This window comes from Meleagris gallopavo, chromosome 6 (genome assembly GCF_905368555.1).
Source record: "Meleagris gallopavo chromosome 6, MGAL_WU_HG_1.1, whole genome shotgun sequence".
NCBI classification, from domain to species: domain Eukaryota; kingdom Metazoa; phylum Chordata; class Aves; order Galliformes; family Phasianidae; genus Meleagris; species Meleagris gallopavo.
Window position 1 is genome coordinate 14,003,988 of NC_139409.1, and position 19,394 is coordinate 14,023,381.

The window sequence follows — 19,394 nt, forward strand, 5'->3', positions numbered from 1 at the left end:
GCCTCCTCCGCCCCGTGCGGGGGGGGGAAGGGGGGAGAGGGGAAGAGTAGAGGGGGGAGGGAGGAGGAAAAAAAAAAGTCTGACTTTTTGCATTTGCGAAACATTTTAAAGATGTTCCGAGAGCCCTTCGCAGCATGGAGGGGGCTGCCGGGGGCGCATCGTGGCGGCCGTTCCGCGGGGATTGCCGTCTCCGGAGGTGAGTTCGGGGCTTTGGGGCGGAAATGTGGGGCGCTGCGGCGCTGCGCGGGGCTGCGGAGGGCTCTCGCTGTGCGGGGAACAAAACGGAGCGGCGCGTACCGCCCGCCGGTGTCTCCTTAATATCGCCCGTGGCTCCGGGCGGCTCCGCGCGATTCCGCACGCTGGGGCTGAGCGCTCCGAGTTCCGTATGGAAGTACTCGAACTCGGCGTTTCGATGGGCTCGGCTCTGTCCGTTCGGTGGGGTTTTCTCTGTCTCCGGGCGGTGCTCCCCGGCCCCGGCGCACAATGCGGCTCCGAGTTCACAAAGGCGCCCGCGGGGGCTCCCGGCGGATGACTTTGGCCCGAAGTCCGGGGGAGGGCAGCCCCGGGGTGTGGAGGGGCTGACACCACATTGGGGTGCGTGGTACCAAATCGTGACCTTTTATTTACAAATTATGCCGTGACCGCGATAGGCGTAAGGCGTCTGTTACATAAAGGCCCTTATTTCTGCGCTCTTCATTTAGATGTCATGGGGGGCGGCGAGGGGGGGGTGAAGGGGGCTGTTTATTTGTTCTTTTCCTTCTCAGAAAGGCCGTTCGGGAGACATTTTGTGATTGGGGGCATCTTCCTCGGCGCATTTTTCCGCCCCGCTATGAGGGGGGTGGGGATTTTTGTTCGCGGGCGCTGCGGCCGCCTTGGGAGCGGGGGGAGGTGGGCGCGGAGCTGCGCGGCCCCATTGTACCGCCGCCCCCCCGAGCAGCGCAGAGCGGGTCGGAGGGAGAGCGATGGAATTGTGTCGTGGAGAACTGTGGTGCTGCGCCAACCGGGGCCCGGCACAGGCATGACCTCACCCTTTGCCGTTCGGTGGCATGAAGCAGATTTATTCTATTTTATATTTTGTTTTTTTTGTTTGTTTGTTTGTTTGTTTGTTTTTGTTTTATTTTTTTTTCCTCCGGTACCCAGAGATCAGTTTCTCTCAGTGAGGAGATTTTCAGCCCCACCCCCGAAATGATTTTGCGGTGGCCGCAAACGAAACGCTTTGAGATGATTTTCCATACAATATGGAAGGCTCCGGCACGCACCGGTTGTGCAACTCGCCCATTGTTTGTGTGGGGAACTTAGAGGCTGCGTGCACCGCTGGCATCAGCCCCGAGGTGCGTCTTCCCTATGGGCTCCGTGCGCGTATCTGTCTGCCTGCAGGAGTCCGGGTTGTGCAGCGAGATGGGGTGTAAAGAATGCAAAATGTAACCCTATTTCTTCAGATTGTAACCAGGATTCACCTGAAGTGGGTGGGCTTTGTCTCTCCTGCTTTAACTGAAACACTGGTTTGCGTCTATGCATCTATGTCTCAATCCATGTTCCTTCTCTTTTGTTGCAATCCCCAGACCACCTCAGCTCTACGTGCCATATTTTCAAGGCTTTCTGCTCACTATATTCAGCATTTAAGAAAACAGAAGTGATTAATATTCTGAGGAGATGGGTGGGAAGGCATAGCCAAGCCCACAGCAGAGCATATAGCAGAAAAACTCAACAGGTTTAAGAATAAATTTAACACCAAATCTAGCACACTTCTGAGGTATCAATGTGCCCATTACTCAGGAGTGACACAAGGTTGATCATTGCACAGAACTCTGCATCTTTATTACACTTCTATTACTCCTAAAGAATACATCTGACAAATATTTTACTATTTTAAAACCTTCTCTAGATTTCTCATGAGCATTTTAACCTTTAGAAATGTACATATATATATTTAAGAAAACTTGCTGATGAAGTTATTTAGTTCTTGCAAACTGATGCACAACTTCAGTCCCCCTCCCCCTCTCTCACAAAATAAAGGTAGGACTTACTTTACCTTGGGTAGGTACACCTTGTAACCTCCTTATGGTAAGAGTCACCCACAAGCAGACAGCAGTCAGCTTTCAGGATCTCCTTTCTCAGCACAGACACAGTCTGCTTGTGTGAGGCCTTGGCAGCGATCTGGAGCCTTGCTGGGCCATGAAGGTTCAATATGGCCATTATGTCTCCAGGGCCCTCAGACAGCTCTTGGATCAGGAGGAAAAGTATGACAGTGGGGCCCATTGGGAAGGATTTTGAACATTTCCCGAATCTGAAAGGAGATGGCCAGGTCACACTGTGGGCATTCGGGGTTACACTACTAGTGGCAGAGCTACTCCTTGAAACTGTTACTGTAAGTCTTGGAGAACCTCTGGGTTGTTTAAATCTGAGTTATTCTGATACCACTTTCGTTTTTTTCTTTACATCATATAGACCAGTGTTTAGTTTGTTCATCCACAGATAACAACATTGAGCAAATTGTAACCTTCTGAAGGCAGTTTTGTGCTCCTGCTCGCCCTGCCACAAGGCCTACAGGGGTGTGATTTCTGTGGCTGCAGTGTGTACGTGCAGGCCACAAAGGAGCCGTTTGCTGGTGGCCTTGCTGCTCAGAGGCAGCTTCTAGTCCAGGACAGCATGAACAAGAATTCTCAGTAGAAATTTGCTTTTTTTCTTCCATTCAGTTCGGGGTACTTAACATTGGTTGTGGTTTTGCAGCTTGGATGCTGCACCTTCTGAAAGTGTCTATTTGCACTCCTCTCAAGAATTTCTAAGTTAGGAGGAGTGAAGCGCTGATGTTTTGCAACTTAGTGGCTTCCTCCTTTTTTGAGCCATTGTTTAATAAGAAACAGTTTCCAGCAGATGGGTTGCCAATATGGAATAAGAATTGATTAAGATTTAGCATCCTCTCAAAGCTGTATCACAATTAATTTACCTCCTGTATCTTAAGCAGAACTGTCTGTAAAAGCCATTACTGAGGAGTGGCTTTGCCTTGGTCGCATGTTTCCCCTTCTGACATGTCCATGTGCCTTGCTGTGGAATACCAGGATCTAAAACACAAGAGTTTGCAGTGGTTATTGTTGTTAGGCTTTTAGACGTTGTTGTTGCTGGGTTTTTTTGTTTGTTTGTTTGGAAATGGGGTAACAAAGCTGATATGATTTTCTCCTATTTACCTAAAAACTCTGTCTGGGCTCCACATGGATTTTTAAGGTATCTGGCTCTCCTGGTTTAGAACTAGTTGAAGTATGGCATGCTATTGTAAACCAGATAATCTTTTCTAAGATACGGACTCATCCTGACTGATGGACCAGAGCTGTGCTCCCATCACCTCTGTGTGCCTTCCTGATGCTCATCCTACCAATGTTTCTGGTGTCAATAAGAGACAGCAGGTGGAGATGGCTGGCTGTCTGCAGTTGTCATAGAGGTGCAGATGTACATTACAGACCACAGGCAGATTCAACCAGCTTCCAACATGAGCCAATAGTGATGTGTAGACAGATGTGTGTTTGTGGTATGAGAGAATATCATCTGAGACGTATTTCAAGTAAAGGCCATACCTCCTGCTTTATTCACTCCATATATCAACATTCTTTATTTTCCTATGTATGGTAACACACTTTGATGGCTACATTGCCTGGCTCTTCCTTTCTGAGGGTTCTAAACTATTCATTGAGTCTTCAGTTCAACACTCAACAAGGTTTCAGGAGGGGGAATAAAGAGGACTTCGTATTTTATAAATCCTTTGGACATAGAATCTTGTTTCTCCTTCCTTGTTTTATGATTTTGTTATCTGTAATAGTCCACATTATACATGTCAGTATCGAGTTACAGCAATGAATACTATACAAAAAGCTTTCTTCAGTGGTAACCTGTTTTCCAGCTGTGAATCTTTCTTGCTCCAGACTCTTCTGCTCTAGGAAGTCAGGTTCCTCCATGCCTCTTCCAGACTGCAACTTGTATGGCTCTTGAGAGTTACGAAATAATCTGTTCCTCTTCTTGTAAGTCAGAGTTTAGAGCATCTTTCCACCTTCTGACATTCTTTGTATTTTTCCTCTCCTACCAAATGGCTGAGGAACATAATTCATGTTGTAATGAAGAGGTCTGAGTCCTTGAAACAATCTGGAATTTTAAGCGCATCACTAAATTCCTGGGGGGAGGAAATCAGCACTTTGAAACAGAATTTCTCTGATTTACTGCTGTGAAAACAAAGAAAACTTTGACATGTATGACCAGCATCTCTAGCTCCCCAGCACTTCTTTAGATTCTTAGCTCAGTCGTGTTTCCAGTATATCATGTTACCACAGTCCCCAGCAGCAAGATAATATTAGTACTATATGTTTCCTTAATAGGATGTTCCGTTTCTTAAGGTTTCTTCTGATAGTAGCAAAAGCCTAAAGTTAGTGGTCAGAATTTTAATCTCAAAGTAGGCATTGCAGTGCTTAAAATATACATACATTTGCTAAAAAATGATTATTTCTGCCTACCTTAAACATTTCCTCTATAAACAACAGAGAGAGAAGGTAACTGCTAACTAATACGTGAGTAGTAGCCCATGCTGGCTGTGCAGGGAGATACTGCCATAGAGGACAGTGAATGGAAAGCTGCTCAGAGGCATGCAGTACTGTACAATAGAAAACAAAACATAGGAGGACCCAGGGACAGTGAACAGAGCTGAGGACTTGTTCCTCCCAGAGCACACCTCTTCATATTGGGTTCCATTTTGCTTTTTCTCTGGGAACAAGCATATGGCAGGGTGCTGAGGTCATGGGCCTGTAAGATGGTGTTCACTCATGCTTTGGCGGATTAACAGTAAGTAATACTCTGAGTAAACTGGAATCACTGTATTGCAGATGTGTAATGTAGAACTTCCTTCACCTGATCCATTTTACATGAGTATGTAAATGACTTGTACATGGTATATGTAATGAAATGTTAGTTCTTAATCCTGTCTGCCATTCACAGCTCTAAGAAATTTGCTAAATATGAACAAGAGCTCCCTAGTCTCAGACGCATGCGCAGCTTGAGTAATTATGAACACAAATAAGGGCATTTTGTGTTTGCTCAAACCTGCTCAAAAATAGGTGAGTCCAGTCAGGGCCATTCAACACTATAGGCGTCCCCTATAGGGATAGGTCCTGTATGTATGTACTAGGAGTCTTGGTGCTGCTGTCATAACCTGGTGACCAAAAGGATAGCTTCCTCAGAATCCTTTTACCTGGCAGCTTTTTGTCATCTGTAGTGCCAGGCATAGATATGCATCTTACCCTGATGAATTGGTTCAAGGAGTCTTCTATCCTGAAGAAAAATTAAAATTTAATTTCAAAACGTTATTGTGTAGAACAACTGCATTATTTCTTCTAGTCTTAAAGGTATTCATACAGGGCAGAATAGTCAGTGTGATTGTGACACTTCCTTTGAATCATGAATACACAATAGGCATCCTTCGTAAGGAAAAGCCGAGCTGAATGCCAGAGGGAAAACAACTTATATTTGATAGACTCCATATGCACACACTCTGCTTGGTCCATACTCATTTATAAGCACTCAAAGAATGTGAATTCCACTGGAACGTATTCTAATTTCTTTTGTCTTCTCTAAATCAATTTCCAATGTGAAAATCTGCTATTGCAGCAGTCAGTGCAGATTTGGAAATTCTAGGCAAGATGAGCTACTTTAATGGGAAAAAATGTTTTCCATCCCGTGTTCTCCTTTGATATGTATATTTTAATTATTTTAATTAGGTCACGTACTTCAGTGGTAACTTGTTCCTTGAGTTGCTTGCAAATTAGGTAAACTTCTGCAAACCTGGCACCTGAGACCAGTACCTGACTTTGCATCTGCGTTAATGACAGCGATCTGTCTCCTTCTGGAAAGACCAGTGAAGAGCTGAACAAGAGTAAAATTAAGACACTATTTAATAAAAGAATGGAAGCATCTGTATTGGAATCAGGAAGAGTACCACAACTACTTATATTCTAAATAATTTGCAAAGGGTGCTTTTCACTTCTTTTTGTTTTTTAGGATGCCCTTGCACCAGATTTGAGGATTTCACCTGAAATAAATGTTTTCTTACTCTAGTTTTGTACATTACTTCAATATCTAAAAAAGGGCAGATTTAGATTGGACATAAGGCAGAAATCCTTCACCCTGAGGCTGATGAGGCCCTGGCACAGCTGTCCAAAGAAGTGGCAGCGTGCAAAGCCAGACTGGATGGAGCCTTGCACAGTCTGATCTGGTGCCTGATGGAGTGGTTGGCAACACTGCCCACAGCAGTGGGGTTGGAACTCGATGATCTTTGAGGTCGTTTCCATCCCAAGCCATTCTATGATCTCAGCTCTCCAGGGTGACCAACCCCTTAGCCCTTATCAAGTCAGCTTGGACCCAATTATGTTAGAGACACAGAGAAAATAATTTACCATGAGTTCTCTCTTTATTCTCAGGACAATTTCGTTTTTGCATCCAAACCAAAACACTTCCATTCACAACATCTGCCAAACTCCCACATGTGTTTTGCATTTTCTAAACATTGAAAAGCATCTGGCAATGTATTTTCCTCAGGTTAACCTTAACAGTCATCCATTTTTATTGCTCTGATACAGTCATTTACACACGCATCACACACAAGCATGCATAAAGTGCTTGAACTGTAAATATGATTGTGACTAGTTATTAGACATGACAAGTAATGTCTAAGTAATGTTATCTTAAACTTAATTTAGAAATATTAACCAAACTACAGTGCATAATGTAAAGGAATTCACTCCTTTATAGTAATTTGTGTTCTCACAAATTAATAAAATCCTTACTATTTCACTAAAAGATTATTTTGAGGAATAGTAGAAGTGCAGTAATGGCTTTTTCCGCTCTTCTCTTAACTTAGTTTCCTCCCAGACAGATAACTGATTGTTAGTGGCTTTAACTGTCACTTTGGGTGTTGCTTAGTGGCATAACACCTTTCAGGTTCAGCTTAGGTTTTTCAGTACTGCCCACAGTAAATAGTTTATTGCAGGATTATGTTTAGACTTCTTTCCTGAGTATGCTGGATTTTACTTTTGAATATGTGTGGCTGGCTGGCTCAACACAGTCTCAACACAGGATTAGGACTGCCCTGCTAAAATGGCATCTCACTATTTTCACATGTGGAAAAAGGTTGTCTGTTCTAAACTGTATTAGAAACTACATAGTTCTACCCATAAGCAGTAGTAGATATGTAACCAGTCAGAAAGAAAACAGTAAATCCCTTACTTACAGACTAGTTCAGATACTAGTCTGGTAGGCAAAAGCTTTCAAATATATAGCATAGAACAGTGTTTTACTGTATTGAGTATGTATTAAATTGCACCTAGTTTGGTCACTTTTGAACACAAATCCTTTTGTATGTGTTTATATAATTCCAGCCTGCCATATGGTGTATGGCCTTCACAAAGTGGATCATGAAATAGAAGAGGGCAGTGGTAGTAAGCTGTATCTCACTAGGGAGCATAACTTTTGGCATGGATCCCTTAACTGAATTTCCTTCTGATTTATATAGCTGGTTTTTGTTTGTTTGCTTTTGCTTTTGTTAAAGTATTTAATCACTTTCCCAACTTGGTATTCATTGCAGCTTCTTAAGCAAGTATGCTGATGAATGAAGAGCAGTGTGGCCACAGAGAATTGCAGAATGGCTTGTTTTGAAAGGGACCACAAAGATCATCTGATTCCAACCTCCCTGCTGTGGGCAGAGACGTTTTCTGCTGAACCATGTTGCCCACTACCCCATCCTGGCCTTGAACAGTTACGGGGAATCCACAGCTTCTCTCTGGGCAGTCTGTTCCGGGGCCTTATTACCCTCTGAGTGAAAAACTTTCTGCACTTTCTAACTTAAATCTCCTCTCTTTTAGTTTAAAACTGTTCCCCCTTGTCCTATAACTCTCAGACTATGCCCTTTAGGTACTGTAGGGACACAATGAGGCCTCCCTGGAGCCTGCTCTTGTCCAGGCTGAACAGTCCCAGCTCCCTCAGTCTTTCCTTGTAGAAGTGCTGCAGCTCTCTGAGCATCCCCATGGCTTCCTCTGGACCTGCACCAACAGCTCTGGTCTTTCTTGTGCTGGGGGCCCCAGGCCTGGACACAGTACTTCCAGAACCTTCTCTGCAGGACTTCTTTCACTGATTCCTCCCAATCTGTACTCAAGCCTTGGATCATGGAAGCCTATACTTCACCCTCTCAACTTGCCTATCTCTTACCATAGCTTCAGTATCTGTTCCATGATCTTCCCATTCTGAAACCGAGCTGAAACTCTCTCGCCTGTATTTCCCTGGGACTTCCTTTCTATCTTCCTAAAAACGGGAGTGATGTTTCCGGTTTTTTCTAGTCATTGGAGACTGTCTGGCTGCCATGACTTTTCATCTCTATCAATGAGCACCAGATCCAGTAACATTTCACCTCTTGCTGGTTTGTTTAATACCTGCACCAGGAAGTTGTCCCCAGTGCATTTCAGGAGTCTCCTGAATTGCTTACAGCCTGCTGTATTGCTTTCCCAGCAGATACCTGGATAGCTGAAATCCCCCATCAGGATGAGAGCCTGTGAGCACAAAGCCTCTTGTAGCTGAAGCAAGAAGGCTTCAATAACACGCTTTCTTTGACCATGTGGCCCTGACCTCCTGATGTCCTTTATTGGTTCAGTCCCTAATTTTAAACCACAGACCCTCAGCCTGATCGTGTGTTTCTCTGAGGCAGCTCTTTGCAGTCTACCCATTTCTTAACACAGAGGGTAATTCCCCCAAGCCTCCTTCACTGCATATCTCTTCTAGACAGCTTGTAGCCCTGGATTGAAGTTTTCCACTCCTGTGATTTGTCTCATCACGTTTCTGCAATAGCAATTAGGTTGCAGTTTCCTAACTACAGCATGGCTTCCACCTCCTCCTGCTTGTTTCTCATGCTGCGTAGAGGAACATCAGCTGGGCTATCAGCAGCTTTATATTTATAGAGGAGCCCTCCCTAACTCCTTGGGGACAATTCACTGGTATTTCTCTGCTGCTTCCTAAAGTTCCTTATTGTTCTGGTTTGTCTTTATCACTCAGAAGTACATCCCCTTCCACTGCTGAATCTAGATCATAGCTCTGCTGATCAGTTCAGCCAGCTTGCTGCCCAGAACACACTTGCTCCACCTGGCCAGATCTGGTGCCTTGCCTGGCATCAACATGCCCAGCCTCTCAAAAATGTGTCAGAGCAGGACTGCAGTATCTTGAGCCAGTACCGTTAATGAAGGCAACAGATTATGAAACCATAGTCTCATGCTCAGAGCATGACAGCTATTGGTCATAATGCAAGGTGAAGTTCTCTTCTGACTTCCTGCATGTAGTTTTAAAATGTGAAATCCACTGATCACATGGTAATTCCTTATTCAATTTAAAGTATGGCCACTTGCAACGAACCGAAACTTCAGATTTTGTTGCCAATTTCTGCATTTCTGTTTAGAATGGTGAAGACATAGTTCTGAAACACTGCTGTGCTAGACACTGCTATAAGATACTGTTCATGAGAATAGCTGTCATTGGTTCTATAGTGGAAAAAACACGTGCTTGTGCTTAACACTTCCCAGTTTCTGATTTTATCAGGCTGTCATATCTCCAAATTAAAAAATAAAAGAATAGGTAGCTTAGGAGTCTAAAGGATTGCTTTTACTGCTAGGTGTTGAGTAGGAACAGAAATAAAATATCAACTGCTTTAATATCTCTTCCCAGCTCTGTTTTGTATTCTGAAGTGTAAACTAAAAGTGCTTAGAGAAAAATAAAAGGTAATGTAAATAGTTGGTCTTGCAGTACATGTACCTTCCCATTCACTATAGAATCAAAAATTTGTCAGGTTTGTCTTATATACATATCTATGTATGTGTATATAGATAAATATATATACACACATACATATAAAAGATGAATAACTTTCTTCTTCCTTGAGACAAGAGTTGAGGAACAGAGATTGACTCAATTGCTACTTCAAATTATGATTTACTAAGAACTTCAGGCAAGCTTCATACCTGTTACATCTTGACCATGTATTCCTAAAATAACTAGGTGAATATACCATTCTTTGAGATATCAAAGCTATGAGACACTAAATAATGTTTCAGAAAATGGCATAAGATACCGTAGACATTCTATACCAGCTTTGTAGTGTGGTGTCTGCACACTTAAAATATGTTTGACAGTTCCATTATCTCTTCTAGAGCAGGTAGTTGACATCAGCAGAGAAGGTGAAATTCACTGTGAATTACATCAATTCATTTATGGTTGAAATCTTTATGCTGTTAAGATAATTTCCATATACAACCACTTACTACTACTGTAGTGTGACTTTTTATAAAATGAATAACCTTTAGTGTCATATTTGCGTACACTTAGCTCATTTTAATTCAAACTGCAAGCACTTCACCAAGATGACTTAAATGAATATAGGTACTTGTAGCTATATAGAACATAAAAAAAAGATAGCTGATGATTAAACTTGAACAGAAGAATTACCAGCAAATGCAAGCTGGAAATATGCATACAGAGTCCATTACCTCTTACTATAGGATGAAAGAACCACCTATGCTTTTTTGAATACCCCAGGAGTAAGTCATTCTGGAATGAAACCAAAATATGGCAATTTCATAATGGATTTTTTCTCAGTACTTGATTACTGAAAATGGAGAAAAAATATCAACGATGTGTTTTATCAGTACAGAACAGTCACCCTTCATAGAGCTAAGAGGCAAAAAACAGCTTATCAAAATTGCTATACAATGAAACAATAAGTAAGTGAATTCTACAACAATAGAAACTGGGTATAAGATAGACCCAGAGTGAGAAAAAATTAGAAATTCCAAATATTGATGGATATGTAAATTAGCATATAACTTAGTGTCCGTAGCACATTCCTCAGTTAGTAAAACATGGTAGTATCTTCTATAACAACTGTTCTAAATGGTTGATGAATGAGAAACATGCTTTACCTTTAATATGTTCTACTTTTAAACTTCTGCTATGGTTTTAAGCAAGTGCAGGAAAAGTGTGGCTGGAGATATCAGAGTATGTGTGGGATTTCTGATATCAGCTTGACTCCTCGTTGGGGGGCACAGAGTACTCTTCCAATGAGGCTGGAGAGTGGAATGTTCACAGTTAATACTACATACTGTTGTGAAGATTTACTTTCTCACTCGTGTAATATTAGCCTTTACATTATACGAGTCAGACTCTATTCTGTTCTTGATTTCAACCTTTGGCTCCTCTATATTACACATACCTTTTTATAATTGGAGATAAACTAAAAAGAAAATATTAAAAACAGAGAATGTAAGTTAAACAACTTTCTCCTTAAATTTTATATTCTTAAATTATAGAACTGTTTGATTCCAGAAAGCACCAAAAGTGAAAGCACCAAAAGTGATGTGCACCATTTAAGCCATAAGGCTTTTATGCATGGTTGTTTTATGACTAGAAATCACAAACACTGTTAGAATGGGAGACAATATTGAATACCTGCTCAGGAGACAATCCATGTTTAATGAAACTACTGAAAGCCTTCTGGTTTTGATTCCAAGAAATTTTAATCTACAAAACAAAATAAATAATGAATTTTCAACTAAACAGCAGTAACAGTAACAACAACAACAAAAAGCTGTCAGGTTCCTTATAGAATTAGAAACAAAATAGAAAGTTAAGTAATTAGGCTTCGTCAACCCAAGTCAGGTGCTGTAAGAGACCGTTGTCTGTATGTTTGTTTGGAACAAACTGCTGGATCTCCTCCCATAATGCTCAATCTGAATGTAGTAGCGTTGATTGCATATTGAAATCTGCTTTTATTTTACCATCTAGACAGACGATATATTAAAACCATTGTGCAGAGTTCTTTCTTTTTGGTAATTATCATTTTTAAATATAATTTCTTTGAGATCATAAATAGATGGAGTATTAAAGAAAAGTTTCTGATGTTACAGAACTATTTTCATCTGTTTGTTAAAAGAAGAAAAAGAAGAAACCTTCCTCAGGGTTTCAAATGATTGTATTCATTACATTTCACTTCCCTCACAGGTCATTAATTTTCACTTTTTAAAATGGATACCATACACTTTCTGAACTTTAAACTAGAGAAAGGCTGCATTATGCTGTTTGTTCATTTAATAAACCCGACAAACAGCACAGTGTAAAAAGACACATCTTTTGTATATTAAAATTTAGTATAAATGCATTTATTTGTTGTTGTTAAGATTAAGGGAAAAATAGTACTTTTCTGCAGCAGCTACATTTACACTTACTGATCTTTTACGGAGAGCTGTCAAAGCCTTTGGGTTGTTATGCAAAACATGATACCAATTTTAGATTGACTGCTGTCAGAGAGCAGCGCTGATGTCTACAAATCTGTAGTAAAAGCATTTTGGTAAATGTCACCAAAATGGCAAAATGTAAAATATATCTGCATGTGCTAACAGAGAGGAAGATAAAAGAGAAACACCTATCAGTCTGTTTTAACACCTGCCTCTGAAAAGCTCTGTACTGTTCCCGATATCATCTTTGCAGAACTGAAATTGGTGCTGATGCCGCACTGCTTTGGAATATCCTTATTCTCAAATCACAGTTCTCATCTCACCAGCAAATTAATTAAGGTGATTTTGAGGTCTAATCAGTTTCTGCCACAAAACAGTTGGACAGTATTTTATTGGTAAAACATTAAAAGCTGATGAGTCCAAGAGCTTCAGGCCAACATTTCATCTTAATGCATCCTGTTTGTGTCCAAATGTTATTGTCTGTTCTGCACGCTCTGCAATTTTCTTCAGCCTATAGAGGGGTTAGAAATGCAGAGGTCAATTAAGGATAAGCTTAAAATTGAGGGTTTTTTTTTTATAGTTGAGGATATTTTCTGTACTTTGCTTTTTGTTATGTATTGTTTTTCTTTCATCAGTGGAAGTGGAGAATCATACATAATTGCCTTATTTTTTGCTTGGCTTCCAGGTGTTTCATTTTCACTGGGGGTTTGAGGTCAAAGCTTATGCATGACAATGTGCTGCTATTTATCTTTTTCACTGCCTTATCTGTCTGCTATTTGGATAAACTAAATTATTCAATATTTGTTGAAAACTCTGTAGAAGTTTTACATGCAATTTATTTTAGGATTACTATTTCCAGCTAGGGAATGCTTAAGCTTTAAAATTAGCATAAAAAGCAAGATGCAATTTCTGCATTTGGCTATGCTGTAATTACTGAAACACAGATGAATACAGCGATACCCTTCGGTTCATACCAGCATTCTTTCAAAAACAAGCAAACAAAATATTTCAAATCAAGTGACATTCTTCCCAGCAGCTGTCTCCCACCACGAGCCATTCGCCAGGCAGACAGAGCTCCCAGTCCCAGGGGCCAGTGACTGCAGGTGAAGCAGTTCCATGCTCCTGCTGGGAAGTCAGACGTGCAGGCTTAAAAAATTAGCAAATGAATCAAGTTCCTTTTTTGATTGTATATCCTTTTTTTTCCTAAAGTTCCATTTCCTAGGAGTAATATGTGGTAGAGAAAGAACAGGTTTTGGCTACCGCATCTCATAAACAGAAGCGAACTGATATTTTGCTTCAGGAGGAGAATATGTAAATATGTAAAACAGCGTTCTGGTTCTTTTAAAACTAACTTAAAGCGTGCTGTGATTTAACTGCGGGACTGCAGTTACGGTGCCGTACGACGCAAAACCATAACGTGGATTGTAGCGTTCCTCGAATCGGCAGCACCGGGCAGGGAGAAGCGTGTTGTGACCCGTATAAGGCCGCCTGGGGCAGCCCCGGGAGATGTCACTGAGGGAAGGCAGGCTCGGCACGTCCCATCCCGCTTAGGAGAGCGCTGGTGCGGATAGCGGGGCGATCATTTCAATGCAGGCGGGAGTTGGAGCGGCTCACGTGTGTGCGCACCTCAGCGCTCTAACTGCCGCTCGCAGCTCCTCGCGTCGCGGTCCGCCTTTCTCCTTCCGTGAGCGCGAACGTGCGCTGGGGTCAGCGAGAGGCGGTGGGCCCGAGGGGCGGGCAGGGCTGCCGCGGGGCTCGGGGCGCCGTTCCCCTCCAATGCCGCGAAACCCCGCGGGCGCCGCTGCGGCCGTTGGTGGGGGCGCCGCGCTCCGACGGGAACGGGCGGCCCCACCGCCAGCCCGAGGGGTAAGTGGGCGAGTGGGCGAGTGAGCCGCTCGGGACGGGCTGCCCCGGCCGCTCTCCGGCGACGGGAACGGCCGAGCGGTACTGCCACCCTTTCTCCCCAGCGTCCCGGGACGGGCTGCGGGTCTGTCAGGGGAAGGCTTCCCCTCGGGAAGCAGCGGCCGAGCCTCCTTGCGAGCGGTCGTCGTCTTCCCCGCGGCAGCGGAGGGCTGCGTGCGGAGCTGGGCCGCGTCCGTCCCGCCGGGTCGCGAGGAGCGGCGGCGGCGCCCCGTGCCCGCCGCCGCCGCCGGCCGCCGCGAGCTCTCTACGAGCTGTCCCCGCGCTCTCCCCGCGCTCCCGTGCCCGCGCTCCCGTGCCCGCGCCGCGCGCTCTCTCCCCCGGGCGGCGCTGTGCCCGCGCCCCTGCGCGATGCAGTGTGGGAATGGCTGTGGCGCTGGGGTTGGCTGAAAGAGGCGGCCAGTCGAGGTTTAATGTCCGCCATGTTGGCCGTGGCGTATTGAGCGGAGCCGGAGCGGCGGAGGAGCGGAGCCAGCGCCCAGCCCAGCCGGCGCCGCCGGGCCCCGTGTCGGAGCGCGCCCCGCCCCGCCGGGGGAGCCGCGGTCTCTCCATGAGAGCGCTCGGCGGGGTCCGGCTCTCAGCTCGGAGCGCTCTTGCTGTCGCCCCCCCCTCCCCAGCCGGAGCCGCCATCGCCGCTTAACATGAGCAAACTGTCGTTCCGGGCCCGGGCGCTGGACGCGTCCAAGCCGCTGCCCGTCTTCCGCTGCGAGGACCTGCCCGACTTGGCCGAATATGCCTCCATTAACCGGGCCGTGCCGCAGATGCCCACGGGCATGGAGAAGGAAGAGGAGTCGGTACGTGAGACCCCCCCCCCCCCCCCCGGCCGGGTCCCTCCATCCCCCCCGCACCCGGGGCCCCCACCTTCGCCTCTGCGCAAGCACAAAATGGCCGCCATCTTCTCCCCGCTCTCCCCGCCCGCCGGGAAGGGGGGGGGGGGGAAGGGGGAAGCTGGGGAGGTAAAGCGCGGAGCCCCGCTGCCCCCCGCCACGCCCGCCCCCAGGGCTCTCTCGCGGGCCCCTCTCCCCCTGGCCCGCGCCCCGGGGCGGCTCGCGGTCCTCCGGCGGGGCCCCGAAAGGCACAAAGGGCGTCACGTGACCCCGCGCCCGGCCGCCATTTTGTCTCCTCGTTCTCGGAACGGGCCTGGTGCGGCAGCGGCGCAGAGACGGGGCCCGGCGCTGCAGCGCGGCTCCACGGGGTGGCGCTGCCGAGCCGGGCCCCGCCGCAGGGGGCGCCAGGAAGTTGTGGCGGCCGCCGCGGGAGCGCGCGTCGGCCCGGGCCGCGCTGGGGGCGGCGGGAGGGAGCGCTGCGGGCGGGGCCGGACCGCGCTGAGGCGCCGTCCCCGCGCACGTGTCGGCGCGGAAGAAGCGGGAAGGGCTCTGTGCGTTTGTTAGAAGGCCCGCGAGATGCGCATGGGCTCGGCGAGGCCGGACGCTCGCTGCGCGGCGAGCTTGCACGCGGCTCCTGCCGCCTCCCGCGCAGCGCGGCTGTCACCGAGGGGCTCGGAGCTCACACCGCGTCCGTCCCGGCATTGCAACGCCCGCTTACCGCTGGGTGTCCGCGCCGTGTTCCTGCTGGTGCTGCCCGTAGTTTTCCGCATGTCTTTAAGTTCAGTTATTACTGCTTTTGCTCAATCAGTTTTCCCCGTCAGTGCATGAAGCGCAGCAGGCGGGAGCCGCAGCATCGCCGACAGGGCTTCGGTCTGTGGGGAACACAGATGTGACAGCTCTGCACCTCTGCGGCTCGGTTTGCTGTCAGGCTGCCGTTCGCTGTGAAGTTGTGTGCTTCCAGATGTAGCCAACTCAGAGCTGCTTGTCTGAAATGTAAACCTGTGTGGGTTCTGCAGAGATACTCTGCTCTTGCAGTGCCAAGTTAGCTGGTGCTGTGAGTTTTTATGGATCACCAAGGAGGATGAACGATTTCTGGAGGGTGCTGCCCTTGGCACGGTGCTGTCTCCATTCAGTAGCTGCTCCGGAGTTTTTGCTTTCCCTTCTGTGTCAGTGCCTGCCACTTTCGTATAGCTTAGGGAATATTTCAAAGCTTGTGTGCGTCACAAATACCTCTGTATGTCCACAGAACTGTTGGAGGTTTGCTTGTCGCTCTGTTGTGGTAACCATGAAATAGTCATGTTCAGGAAGTAAGTGCTGTGCTGAGGTAGCCTTCATTCTTCCACACAGGAAGTATATTCTGAACCAGTGCATGTGCATTCTGACCCGAGAGCCCACTGCTTGCCTCAGAATCCCAAAACATGTTTGATGATGACTCGCTTACTGAGTTTATTTTTCAGTGAACAGGTAGCCACACATACATATGTTCTTGCATAAATGTCAGACAATTGTTTTTCACTGTTTACTTTGCGGTTATAAATCTTTGGGGTAGAAAATCACATGGAATATCTGTTTGTCTGCCCACAGATATGTACTAGCAAAGGAAAAGTAGTCACGAGCGAAGGAAAATTGTTAAACATTAATTATAGGACTTTGTTTCTGTGGTCAATGCAATGCTTTTGTTAGCAAAATCAAGCTTTGAGGATTAAACTCTAGATCTGTAAGTGCAGGTAAACACTTTTTGTAGTTAGCTTGCTCATGTCTTTGTTCTAAATGTGTGTGCATGCACATACACGCACAGACACACCCCCAGGAGAAATCTGTTCCCTACCAGTAAACACGGGTTTCTTCCTTTCAGTGGCTTCTTAAATAAAACAGCTAGTGTTAAATTCTTCCTACTTTTTCTTTTTACAAACTTGGCAAATTTCCTTCTCTTATGTCACTTCACTGAGTTTTCTCCTGAGCTTTCTAGTGGTCTTGGCAACCACTTCAGCGCTCTGCTGAAGTTCTGGTGGCTGTTGTAGGTGTAATGCCCTGCTGTGTTCTCCTCCCTGAACTTTGTGCCATGCAGGGTTTTGGGAAGTTGGAAGACGTTTGTATTATGTAGCAACAGAAGACTTTTGTAACTGTTTTCTTCTAATACTTAATGAAAATAATGGCCATCGTTCATTTCTTTACAGGCAGATGGTAAAGCCTTCTCAGGAATCTGGGGGGAGAGGAGGGTGGTCATCTATAGTATTTTTTATAAATAGGCTTGTAGTATTGCTTTGGGTTTTGCATAAATGTAATTGTAAGTGAACACAAAGATGGAGTTCAGAACTCTTCTCTTGACAAAATGACTTTCCCTAGGGAAAAATGCAATCAGAGGTTTAATAATCAAGCACTGAGTCACAAGATATTTAAATGACTAATTAGTGTTTTGATGCACCAAAAGGAATCTATTTTGCTTCCCTTTCATCTTAGCTTTCTCCCATCCTGGTCCTTCAAAGAATAAATATGGAAAATAGTACGTCTGATTATCACAACTTGAAGCTTCAGATAAGCAGTGATGTTTTGTAAGAATCTTCAGAAGGTAAAGAAAAACCCTTATGTATTCTAAAATATGCAGCAGGTAGTAGAGATATAGCAGCTATTACAAAGATGTGATAGCCTAGGAGCCCAAAGTGATAACCCTGCTACCAAGCAAAAGGGGTATACTTTACTAAGGCAGAAGTTCAGTCAGTGGTTTGGTTTGGAGGTAAAAGACTTGACAGTGAAATGTTGTTTGGCCTACAGGCAGGTGGTGCTCAGAGCTGCCGACTGATAACTGTGTTCTGACAGTTGGTGTAGCTCCCAAGTTCCTTGGGTAAACACGTGGCAGTTGCCAAGTTTGTTGCTAAATGTAAGAGACCGAAAACAGTCGGGAGACGTGTGCATCTCTTAATGTAAGCCTTCACAATGTAAGGATGTCCCTATGCAATAATGTACCTCCACTGCATTATCTCAAAATCTTGTTTTTGAGCAAAGTGTGTCCTTAGTGCTGGGATTTGAGCAGTCAGAGAGCAGGGCACTGTTAATACTGCAGTAAAGCAGATTTGAGTACGAGGTCCGATTCATAACAGACTGCTGAAGTAAGGACATAGGGGGTGTCAGGTGTGTTGCTCGTTTGGGAGGGATTTTTCTCTCAAGATATTAATTTGTGTGGCCTGTGGTTTTTTCCTTTTTTTTTTTTTTTTCTTCTTTCTTTTAACTGGAAATTCAAATTTCAGGCTGGAACATAAGGGAGATGGCAAAGCAGAGCAATGATAACTAAATTCATCAGAGAGAAGTTATTTTTCAGTGGTTCTCCCAAGAGGCTGAGGCTTTTTAGCATGTTTGCTGCTGTGTTATATGAAGAAATCATGCATAGCTTTACAAGCTTTACTAAGTATGCATTGCAGTATACATCACTGTAGTGAGTTTTCCTATACTTCTGCAGTAAATAAGTCCATATTCGTTGGGGCGTGGAAATTAATGTTTTATTTTCATTGGGTGTGTTTGTTATCCTGATGTAAATGTTGATATTATTGTGCTTATAATAAAGTTTTCAATGTTGTATTTCCATTTAGCCTGTGTACGCTAAAGCTTACGTAAGCTAGATGCTCATTTTTCAGCAGGTGGAGTTTGTCCCAGTGTCTCCCTCTTTGTGCCGAGGCAGAGGGGAGGATATCAATGGTGAGAAGCCCTGTTGCTTTATTGTATTACTCTTAACTTTCTCTTCTGACAAAGCTCATGGTTCAGTGATTAATCTCTGCCCTCTTCTTAACTCTTCCTCGTCCTGTGAGGCTTCTCCTAGTCAGAGTTGTTAATAGCAGAGTCAATTAAGCACCCAGAATCTGAAGTGATAAACCATATAACTGCTTATTTGATTCTGTTTTCCTTGGCAGATCTGTCGGAATACAACTGATACACTGCACAGAAAGTGGAATTAAGTCTGTGCGTGCTGTTATATGTGGCAAGTTCTGTCATACTGTTTTATCTGTTTGAACAAACAGTTGACAGAGCTGAAAATGTGCTTTTGATGTTATTAAACCTGTGGTTGCGGTTCTCTTCCCTGCCCCAGCATGGGAGATGTTGAAGGAAAGCTTACTTGATAAAATGTTATTATTAGGCATCCTTACTCATTATTTCCTGATACTAGTGTGACCATGCAGTATTTTCAAAATGTTGTATACAAGCTGGTGGAGGTGACCTAATGTTCATTCAAATGCTTTGAGATGTTTGAAATGAATTCTCCAGTGGAACATCTCTACTGTAGCAGAGCGCTGTTAATTTCATCTTTAACTCAGTTTGGTCAGGCTCAGATATTGCGTCCGCTCCATAAAACTTCCTTGAG

At 44.9% G+C, this 19,394-nt stretch overlaps 2 protein-coding genes across 11 annotated transcripts in view; one reads left to right on the forward strand and one right to left on the reverse strand.

The window, feature by feature from the left end:
- The window catches only part of EPC1 (enhancer of polycomb 1), a 58,999-nt gene that overhangs the window by 749 nt on the left and 38,856 nt on the right, over nt 1-19,394 (forward strand). For 5 of the 9 annotated variants that reach the window (XM_085227098.1, XM_010712479.4, XM_010712478.4 and 2 more), the window contains exon 1: nt 14,858-15,010. The exons of 1 other annotated variant lie outside the window; for it this stretch is intronic. In XM_085227098.1, coding sequence (XP_085083224.1) covers nt 14,858-15,010 — 153 coding nt within the window. Of the gene's footprint in view, nt 1-71; nt 197-1,140; nt 1,332-14,857; nt 15,011-19,394 lie in introns of those variants that run through there. 3 more of the 9 variants (XM_085227099.1, XM_085227100.1, XM_085227101.1) reach the window with 3 other exon arrangements.
- Nucleotides 755-16,674, reverse strand: LOC104911371 (uncharacterized). Of its 2 annotated transcripts, none has more exons than XR_014884182.1 (3): nt 15,762-16,674; nt 11,512-11,583; nt 755-11,129 (listed from the first exon to the last, which is right to left on the reverse strand). XR_014884182.1 is itself a non-coding variant. In XM_085227102.1 (3 exons), the coding sequence occupies exon 1, from the start codon at nt 14,844-14,846 to the stop codon at nt 14,289-14,291; it is 558 nt and encodes a 185-aa protein (XP_085083228.1). In that variant the 3' UTR covers nt 2,729-11,129; nt 11,512-11,583; nt 13,271-14,288. The 2 variants fall into 2 exon arrangements, 1 of the variants encoding a protein (XP_085083228.1); XM_085227102.1 differs by lacking the exon at nt 15,762-16,674 and adding an exon at nt 13,271-14,846 and having other exon boundaries at nt 2,729-11,129.

What these genes read in the sequence shown, in the direction of transcription:
- LOC104911371 (XM_085227102.1), bottom strand. Translation starts at nt 14,846, where the DNA reads ATGGCGGCTCCGGCTGGGGAGGGGGGGGCGACAGCAAGAGCGCTCCGA.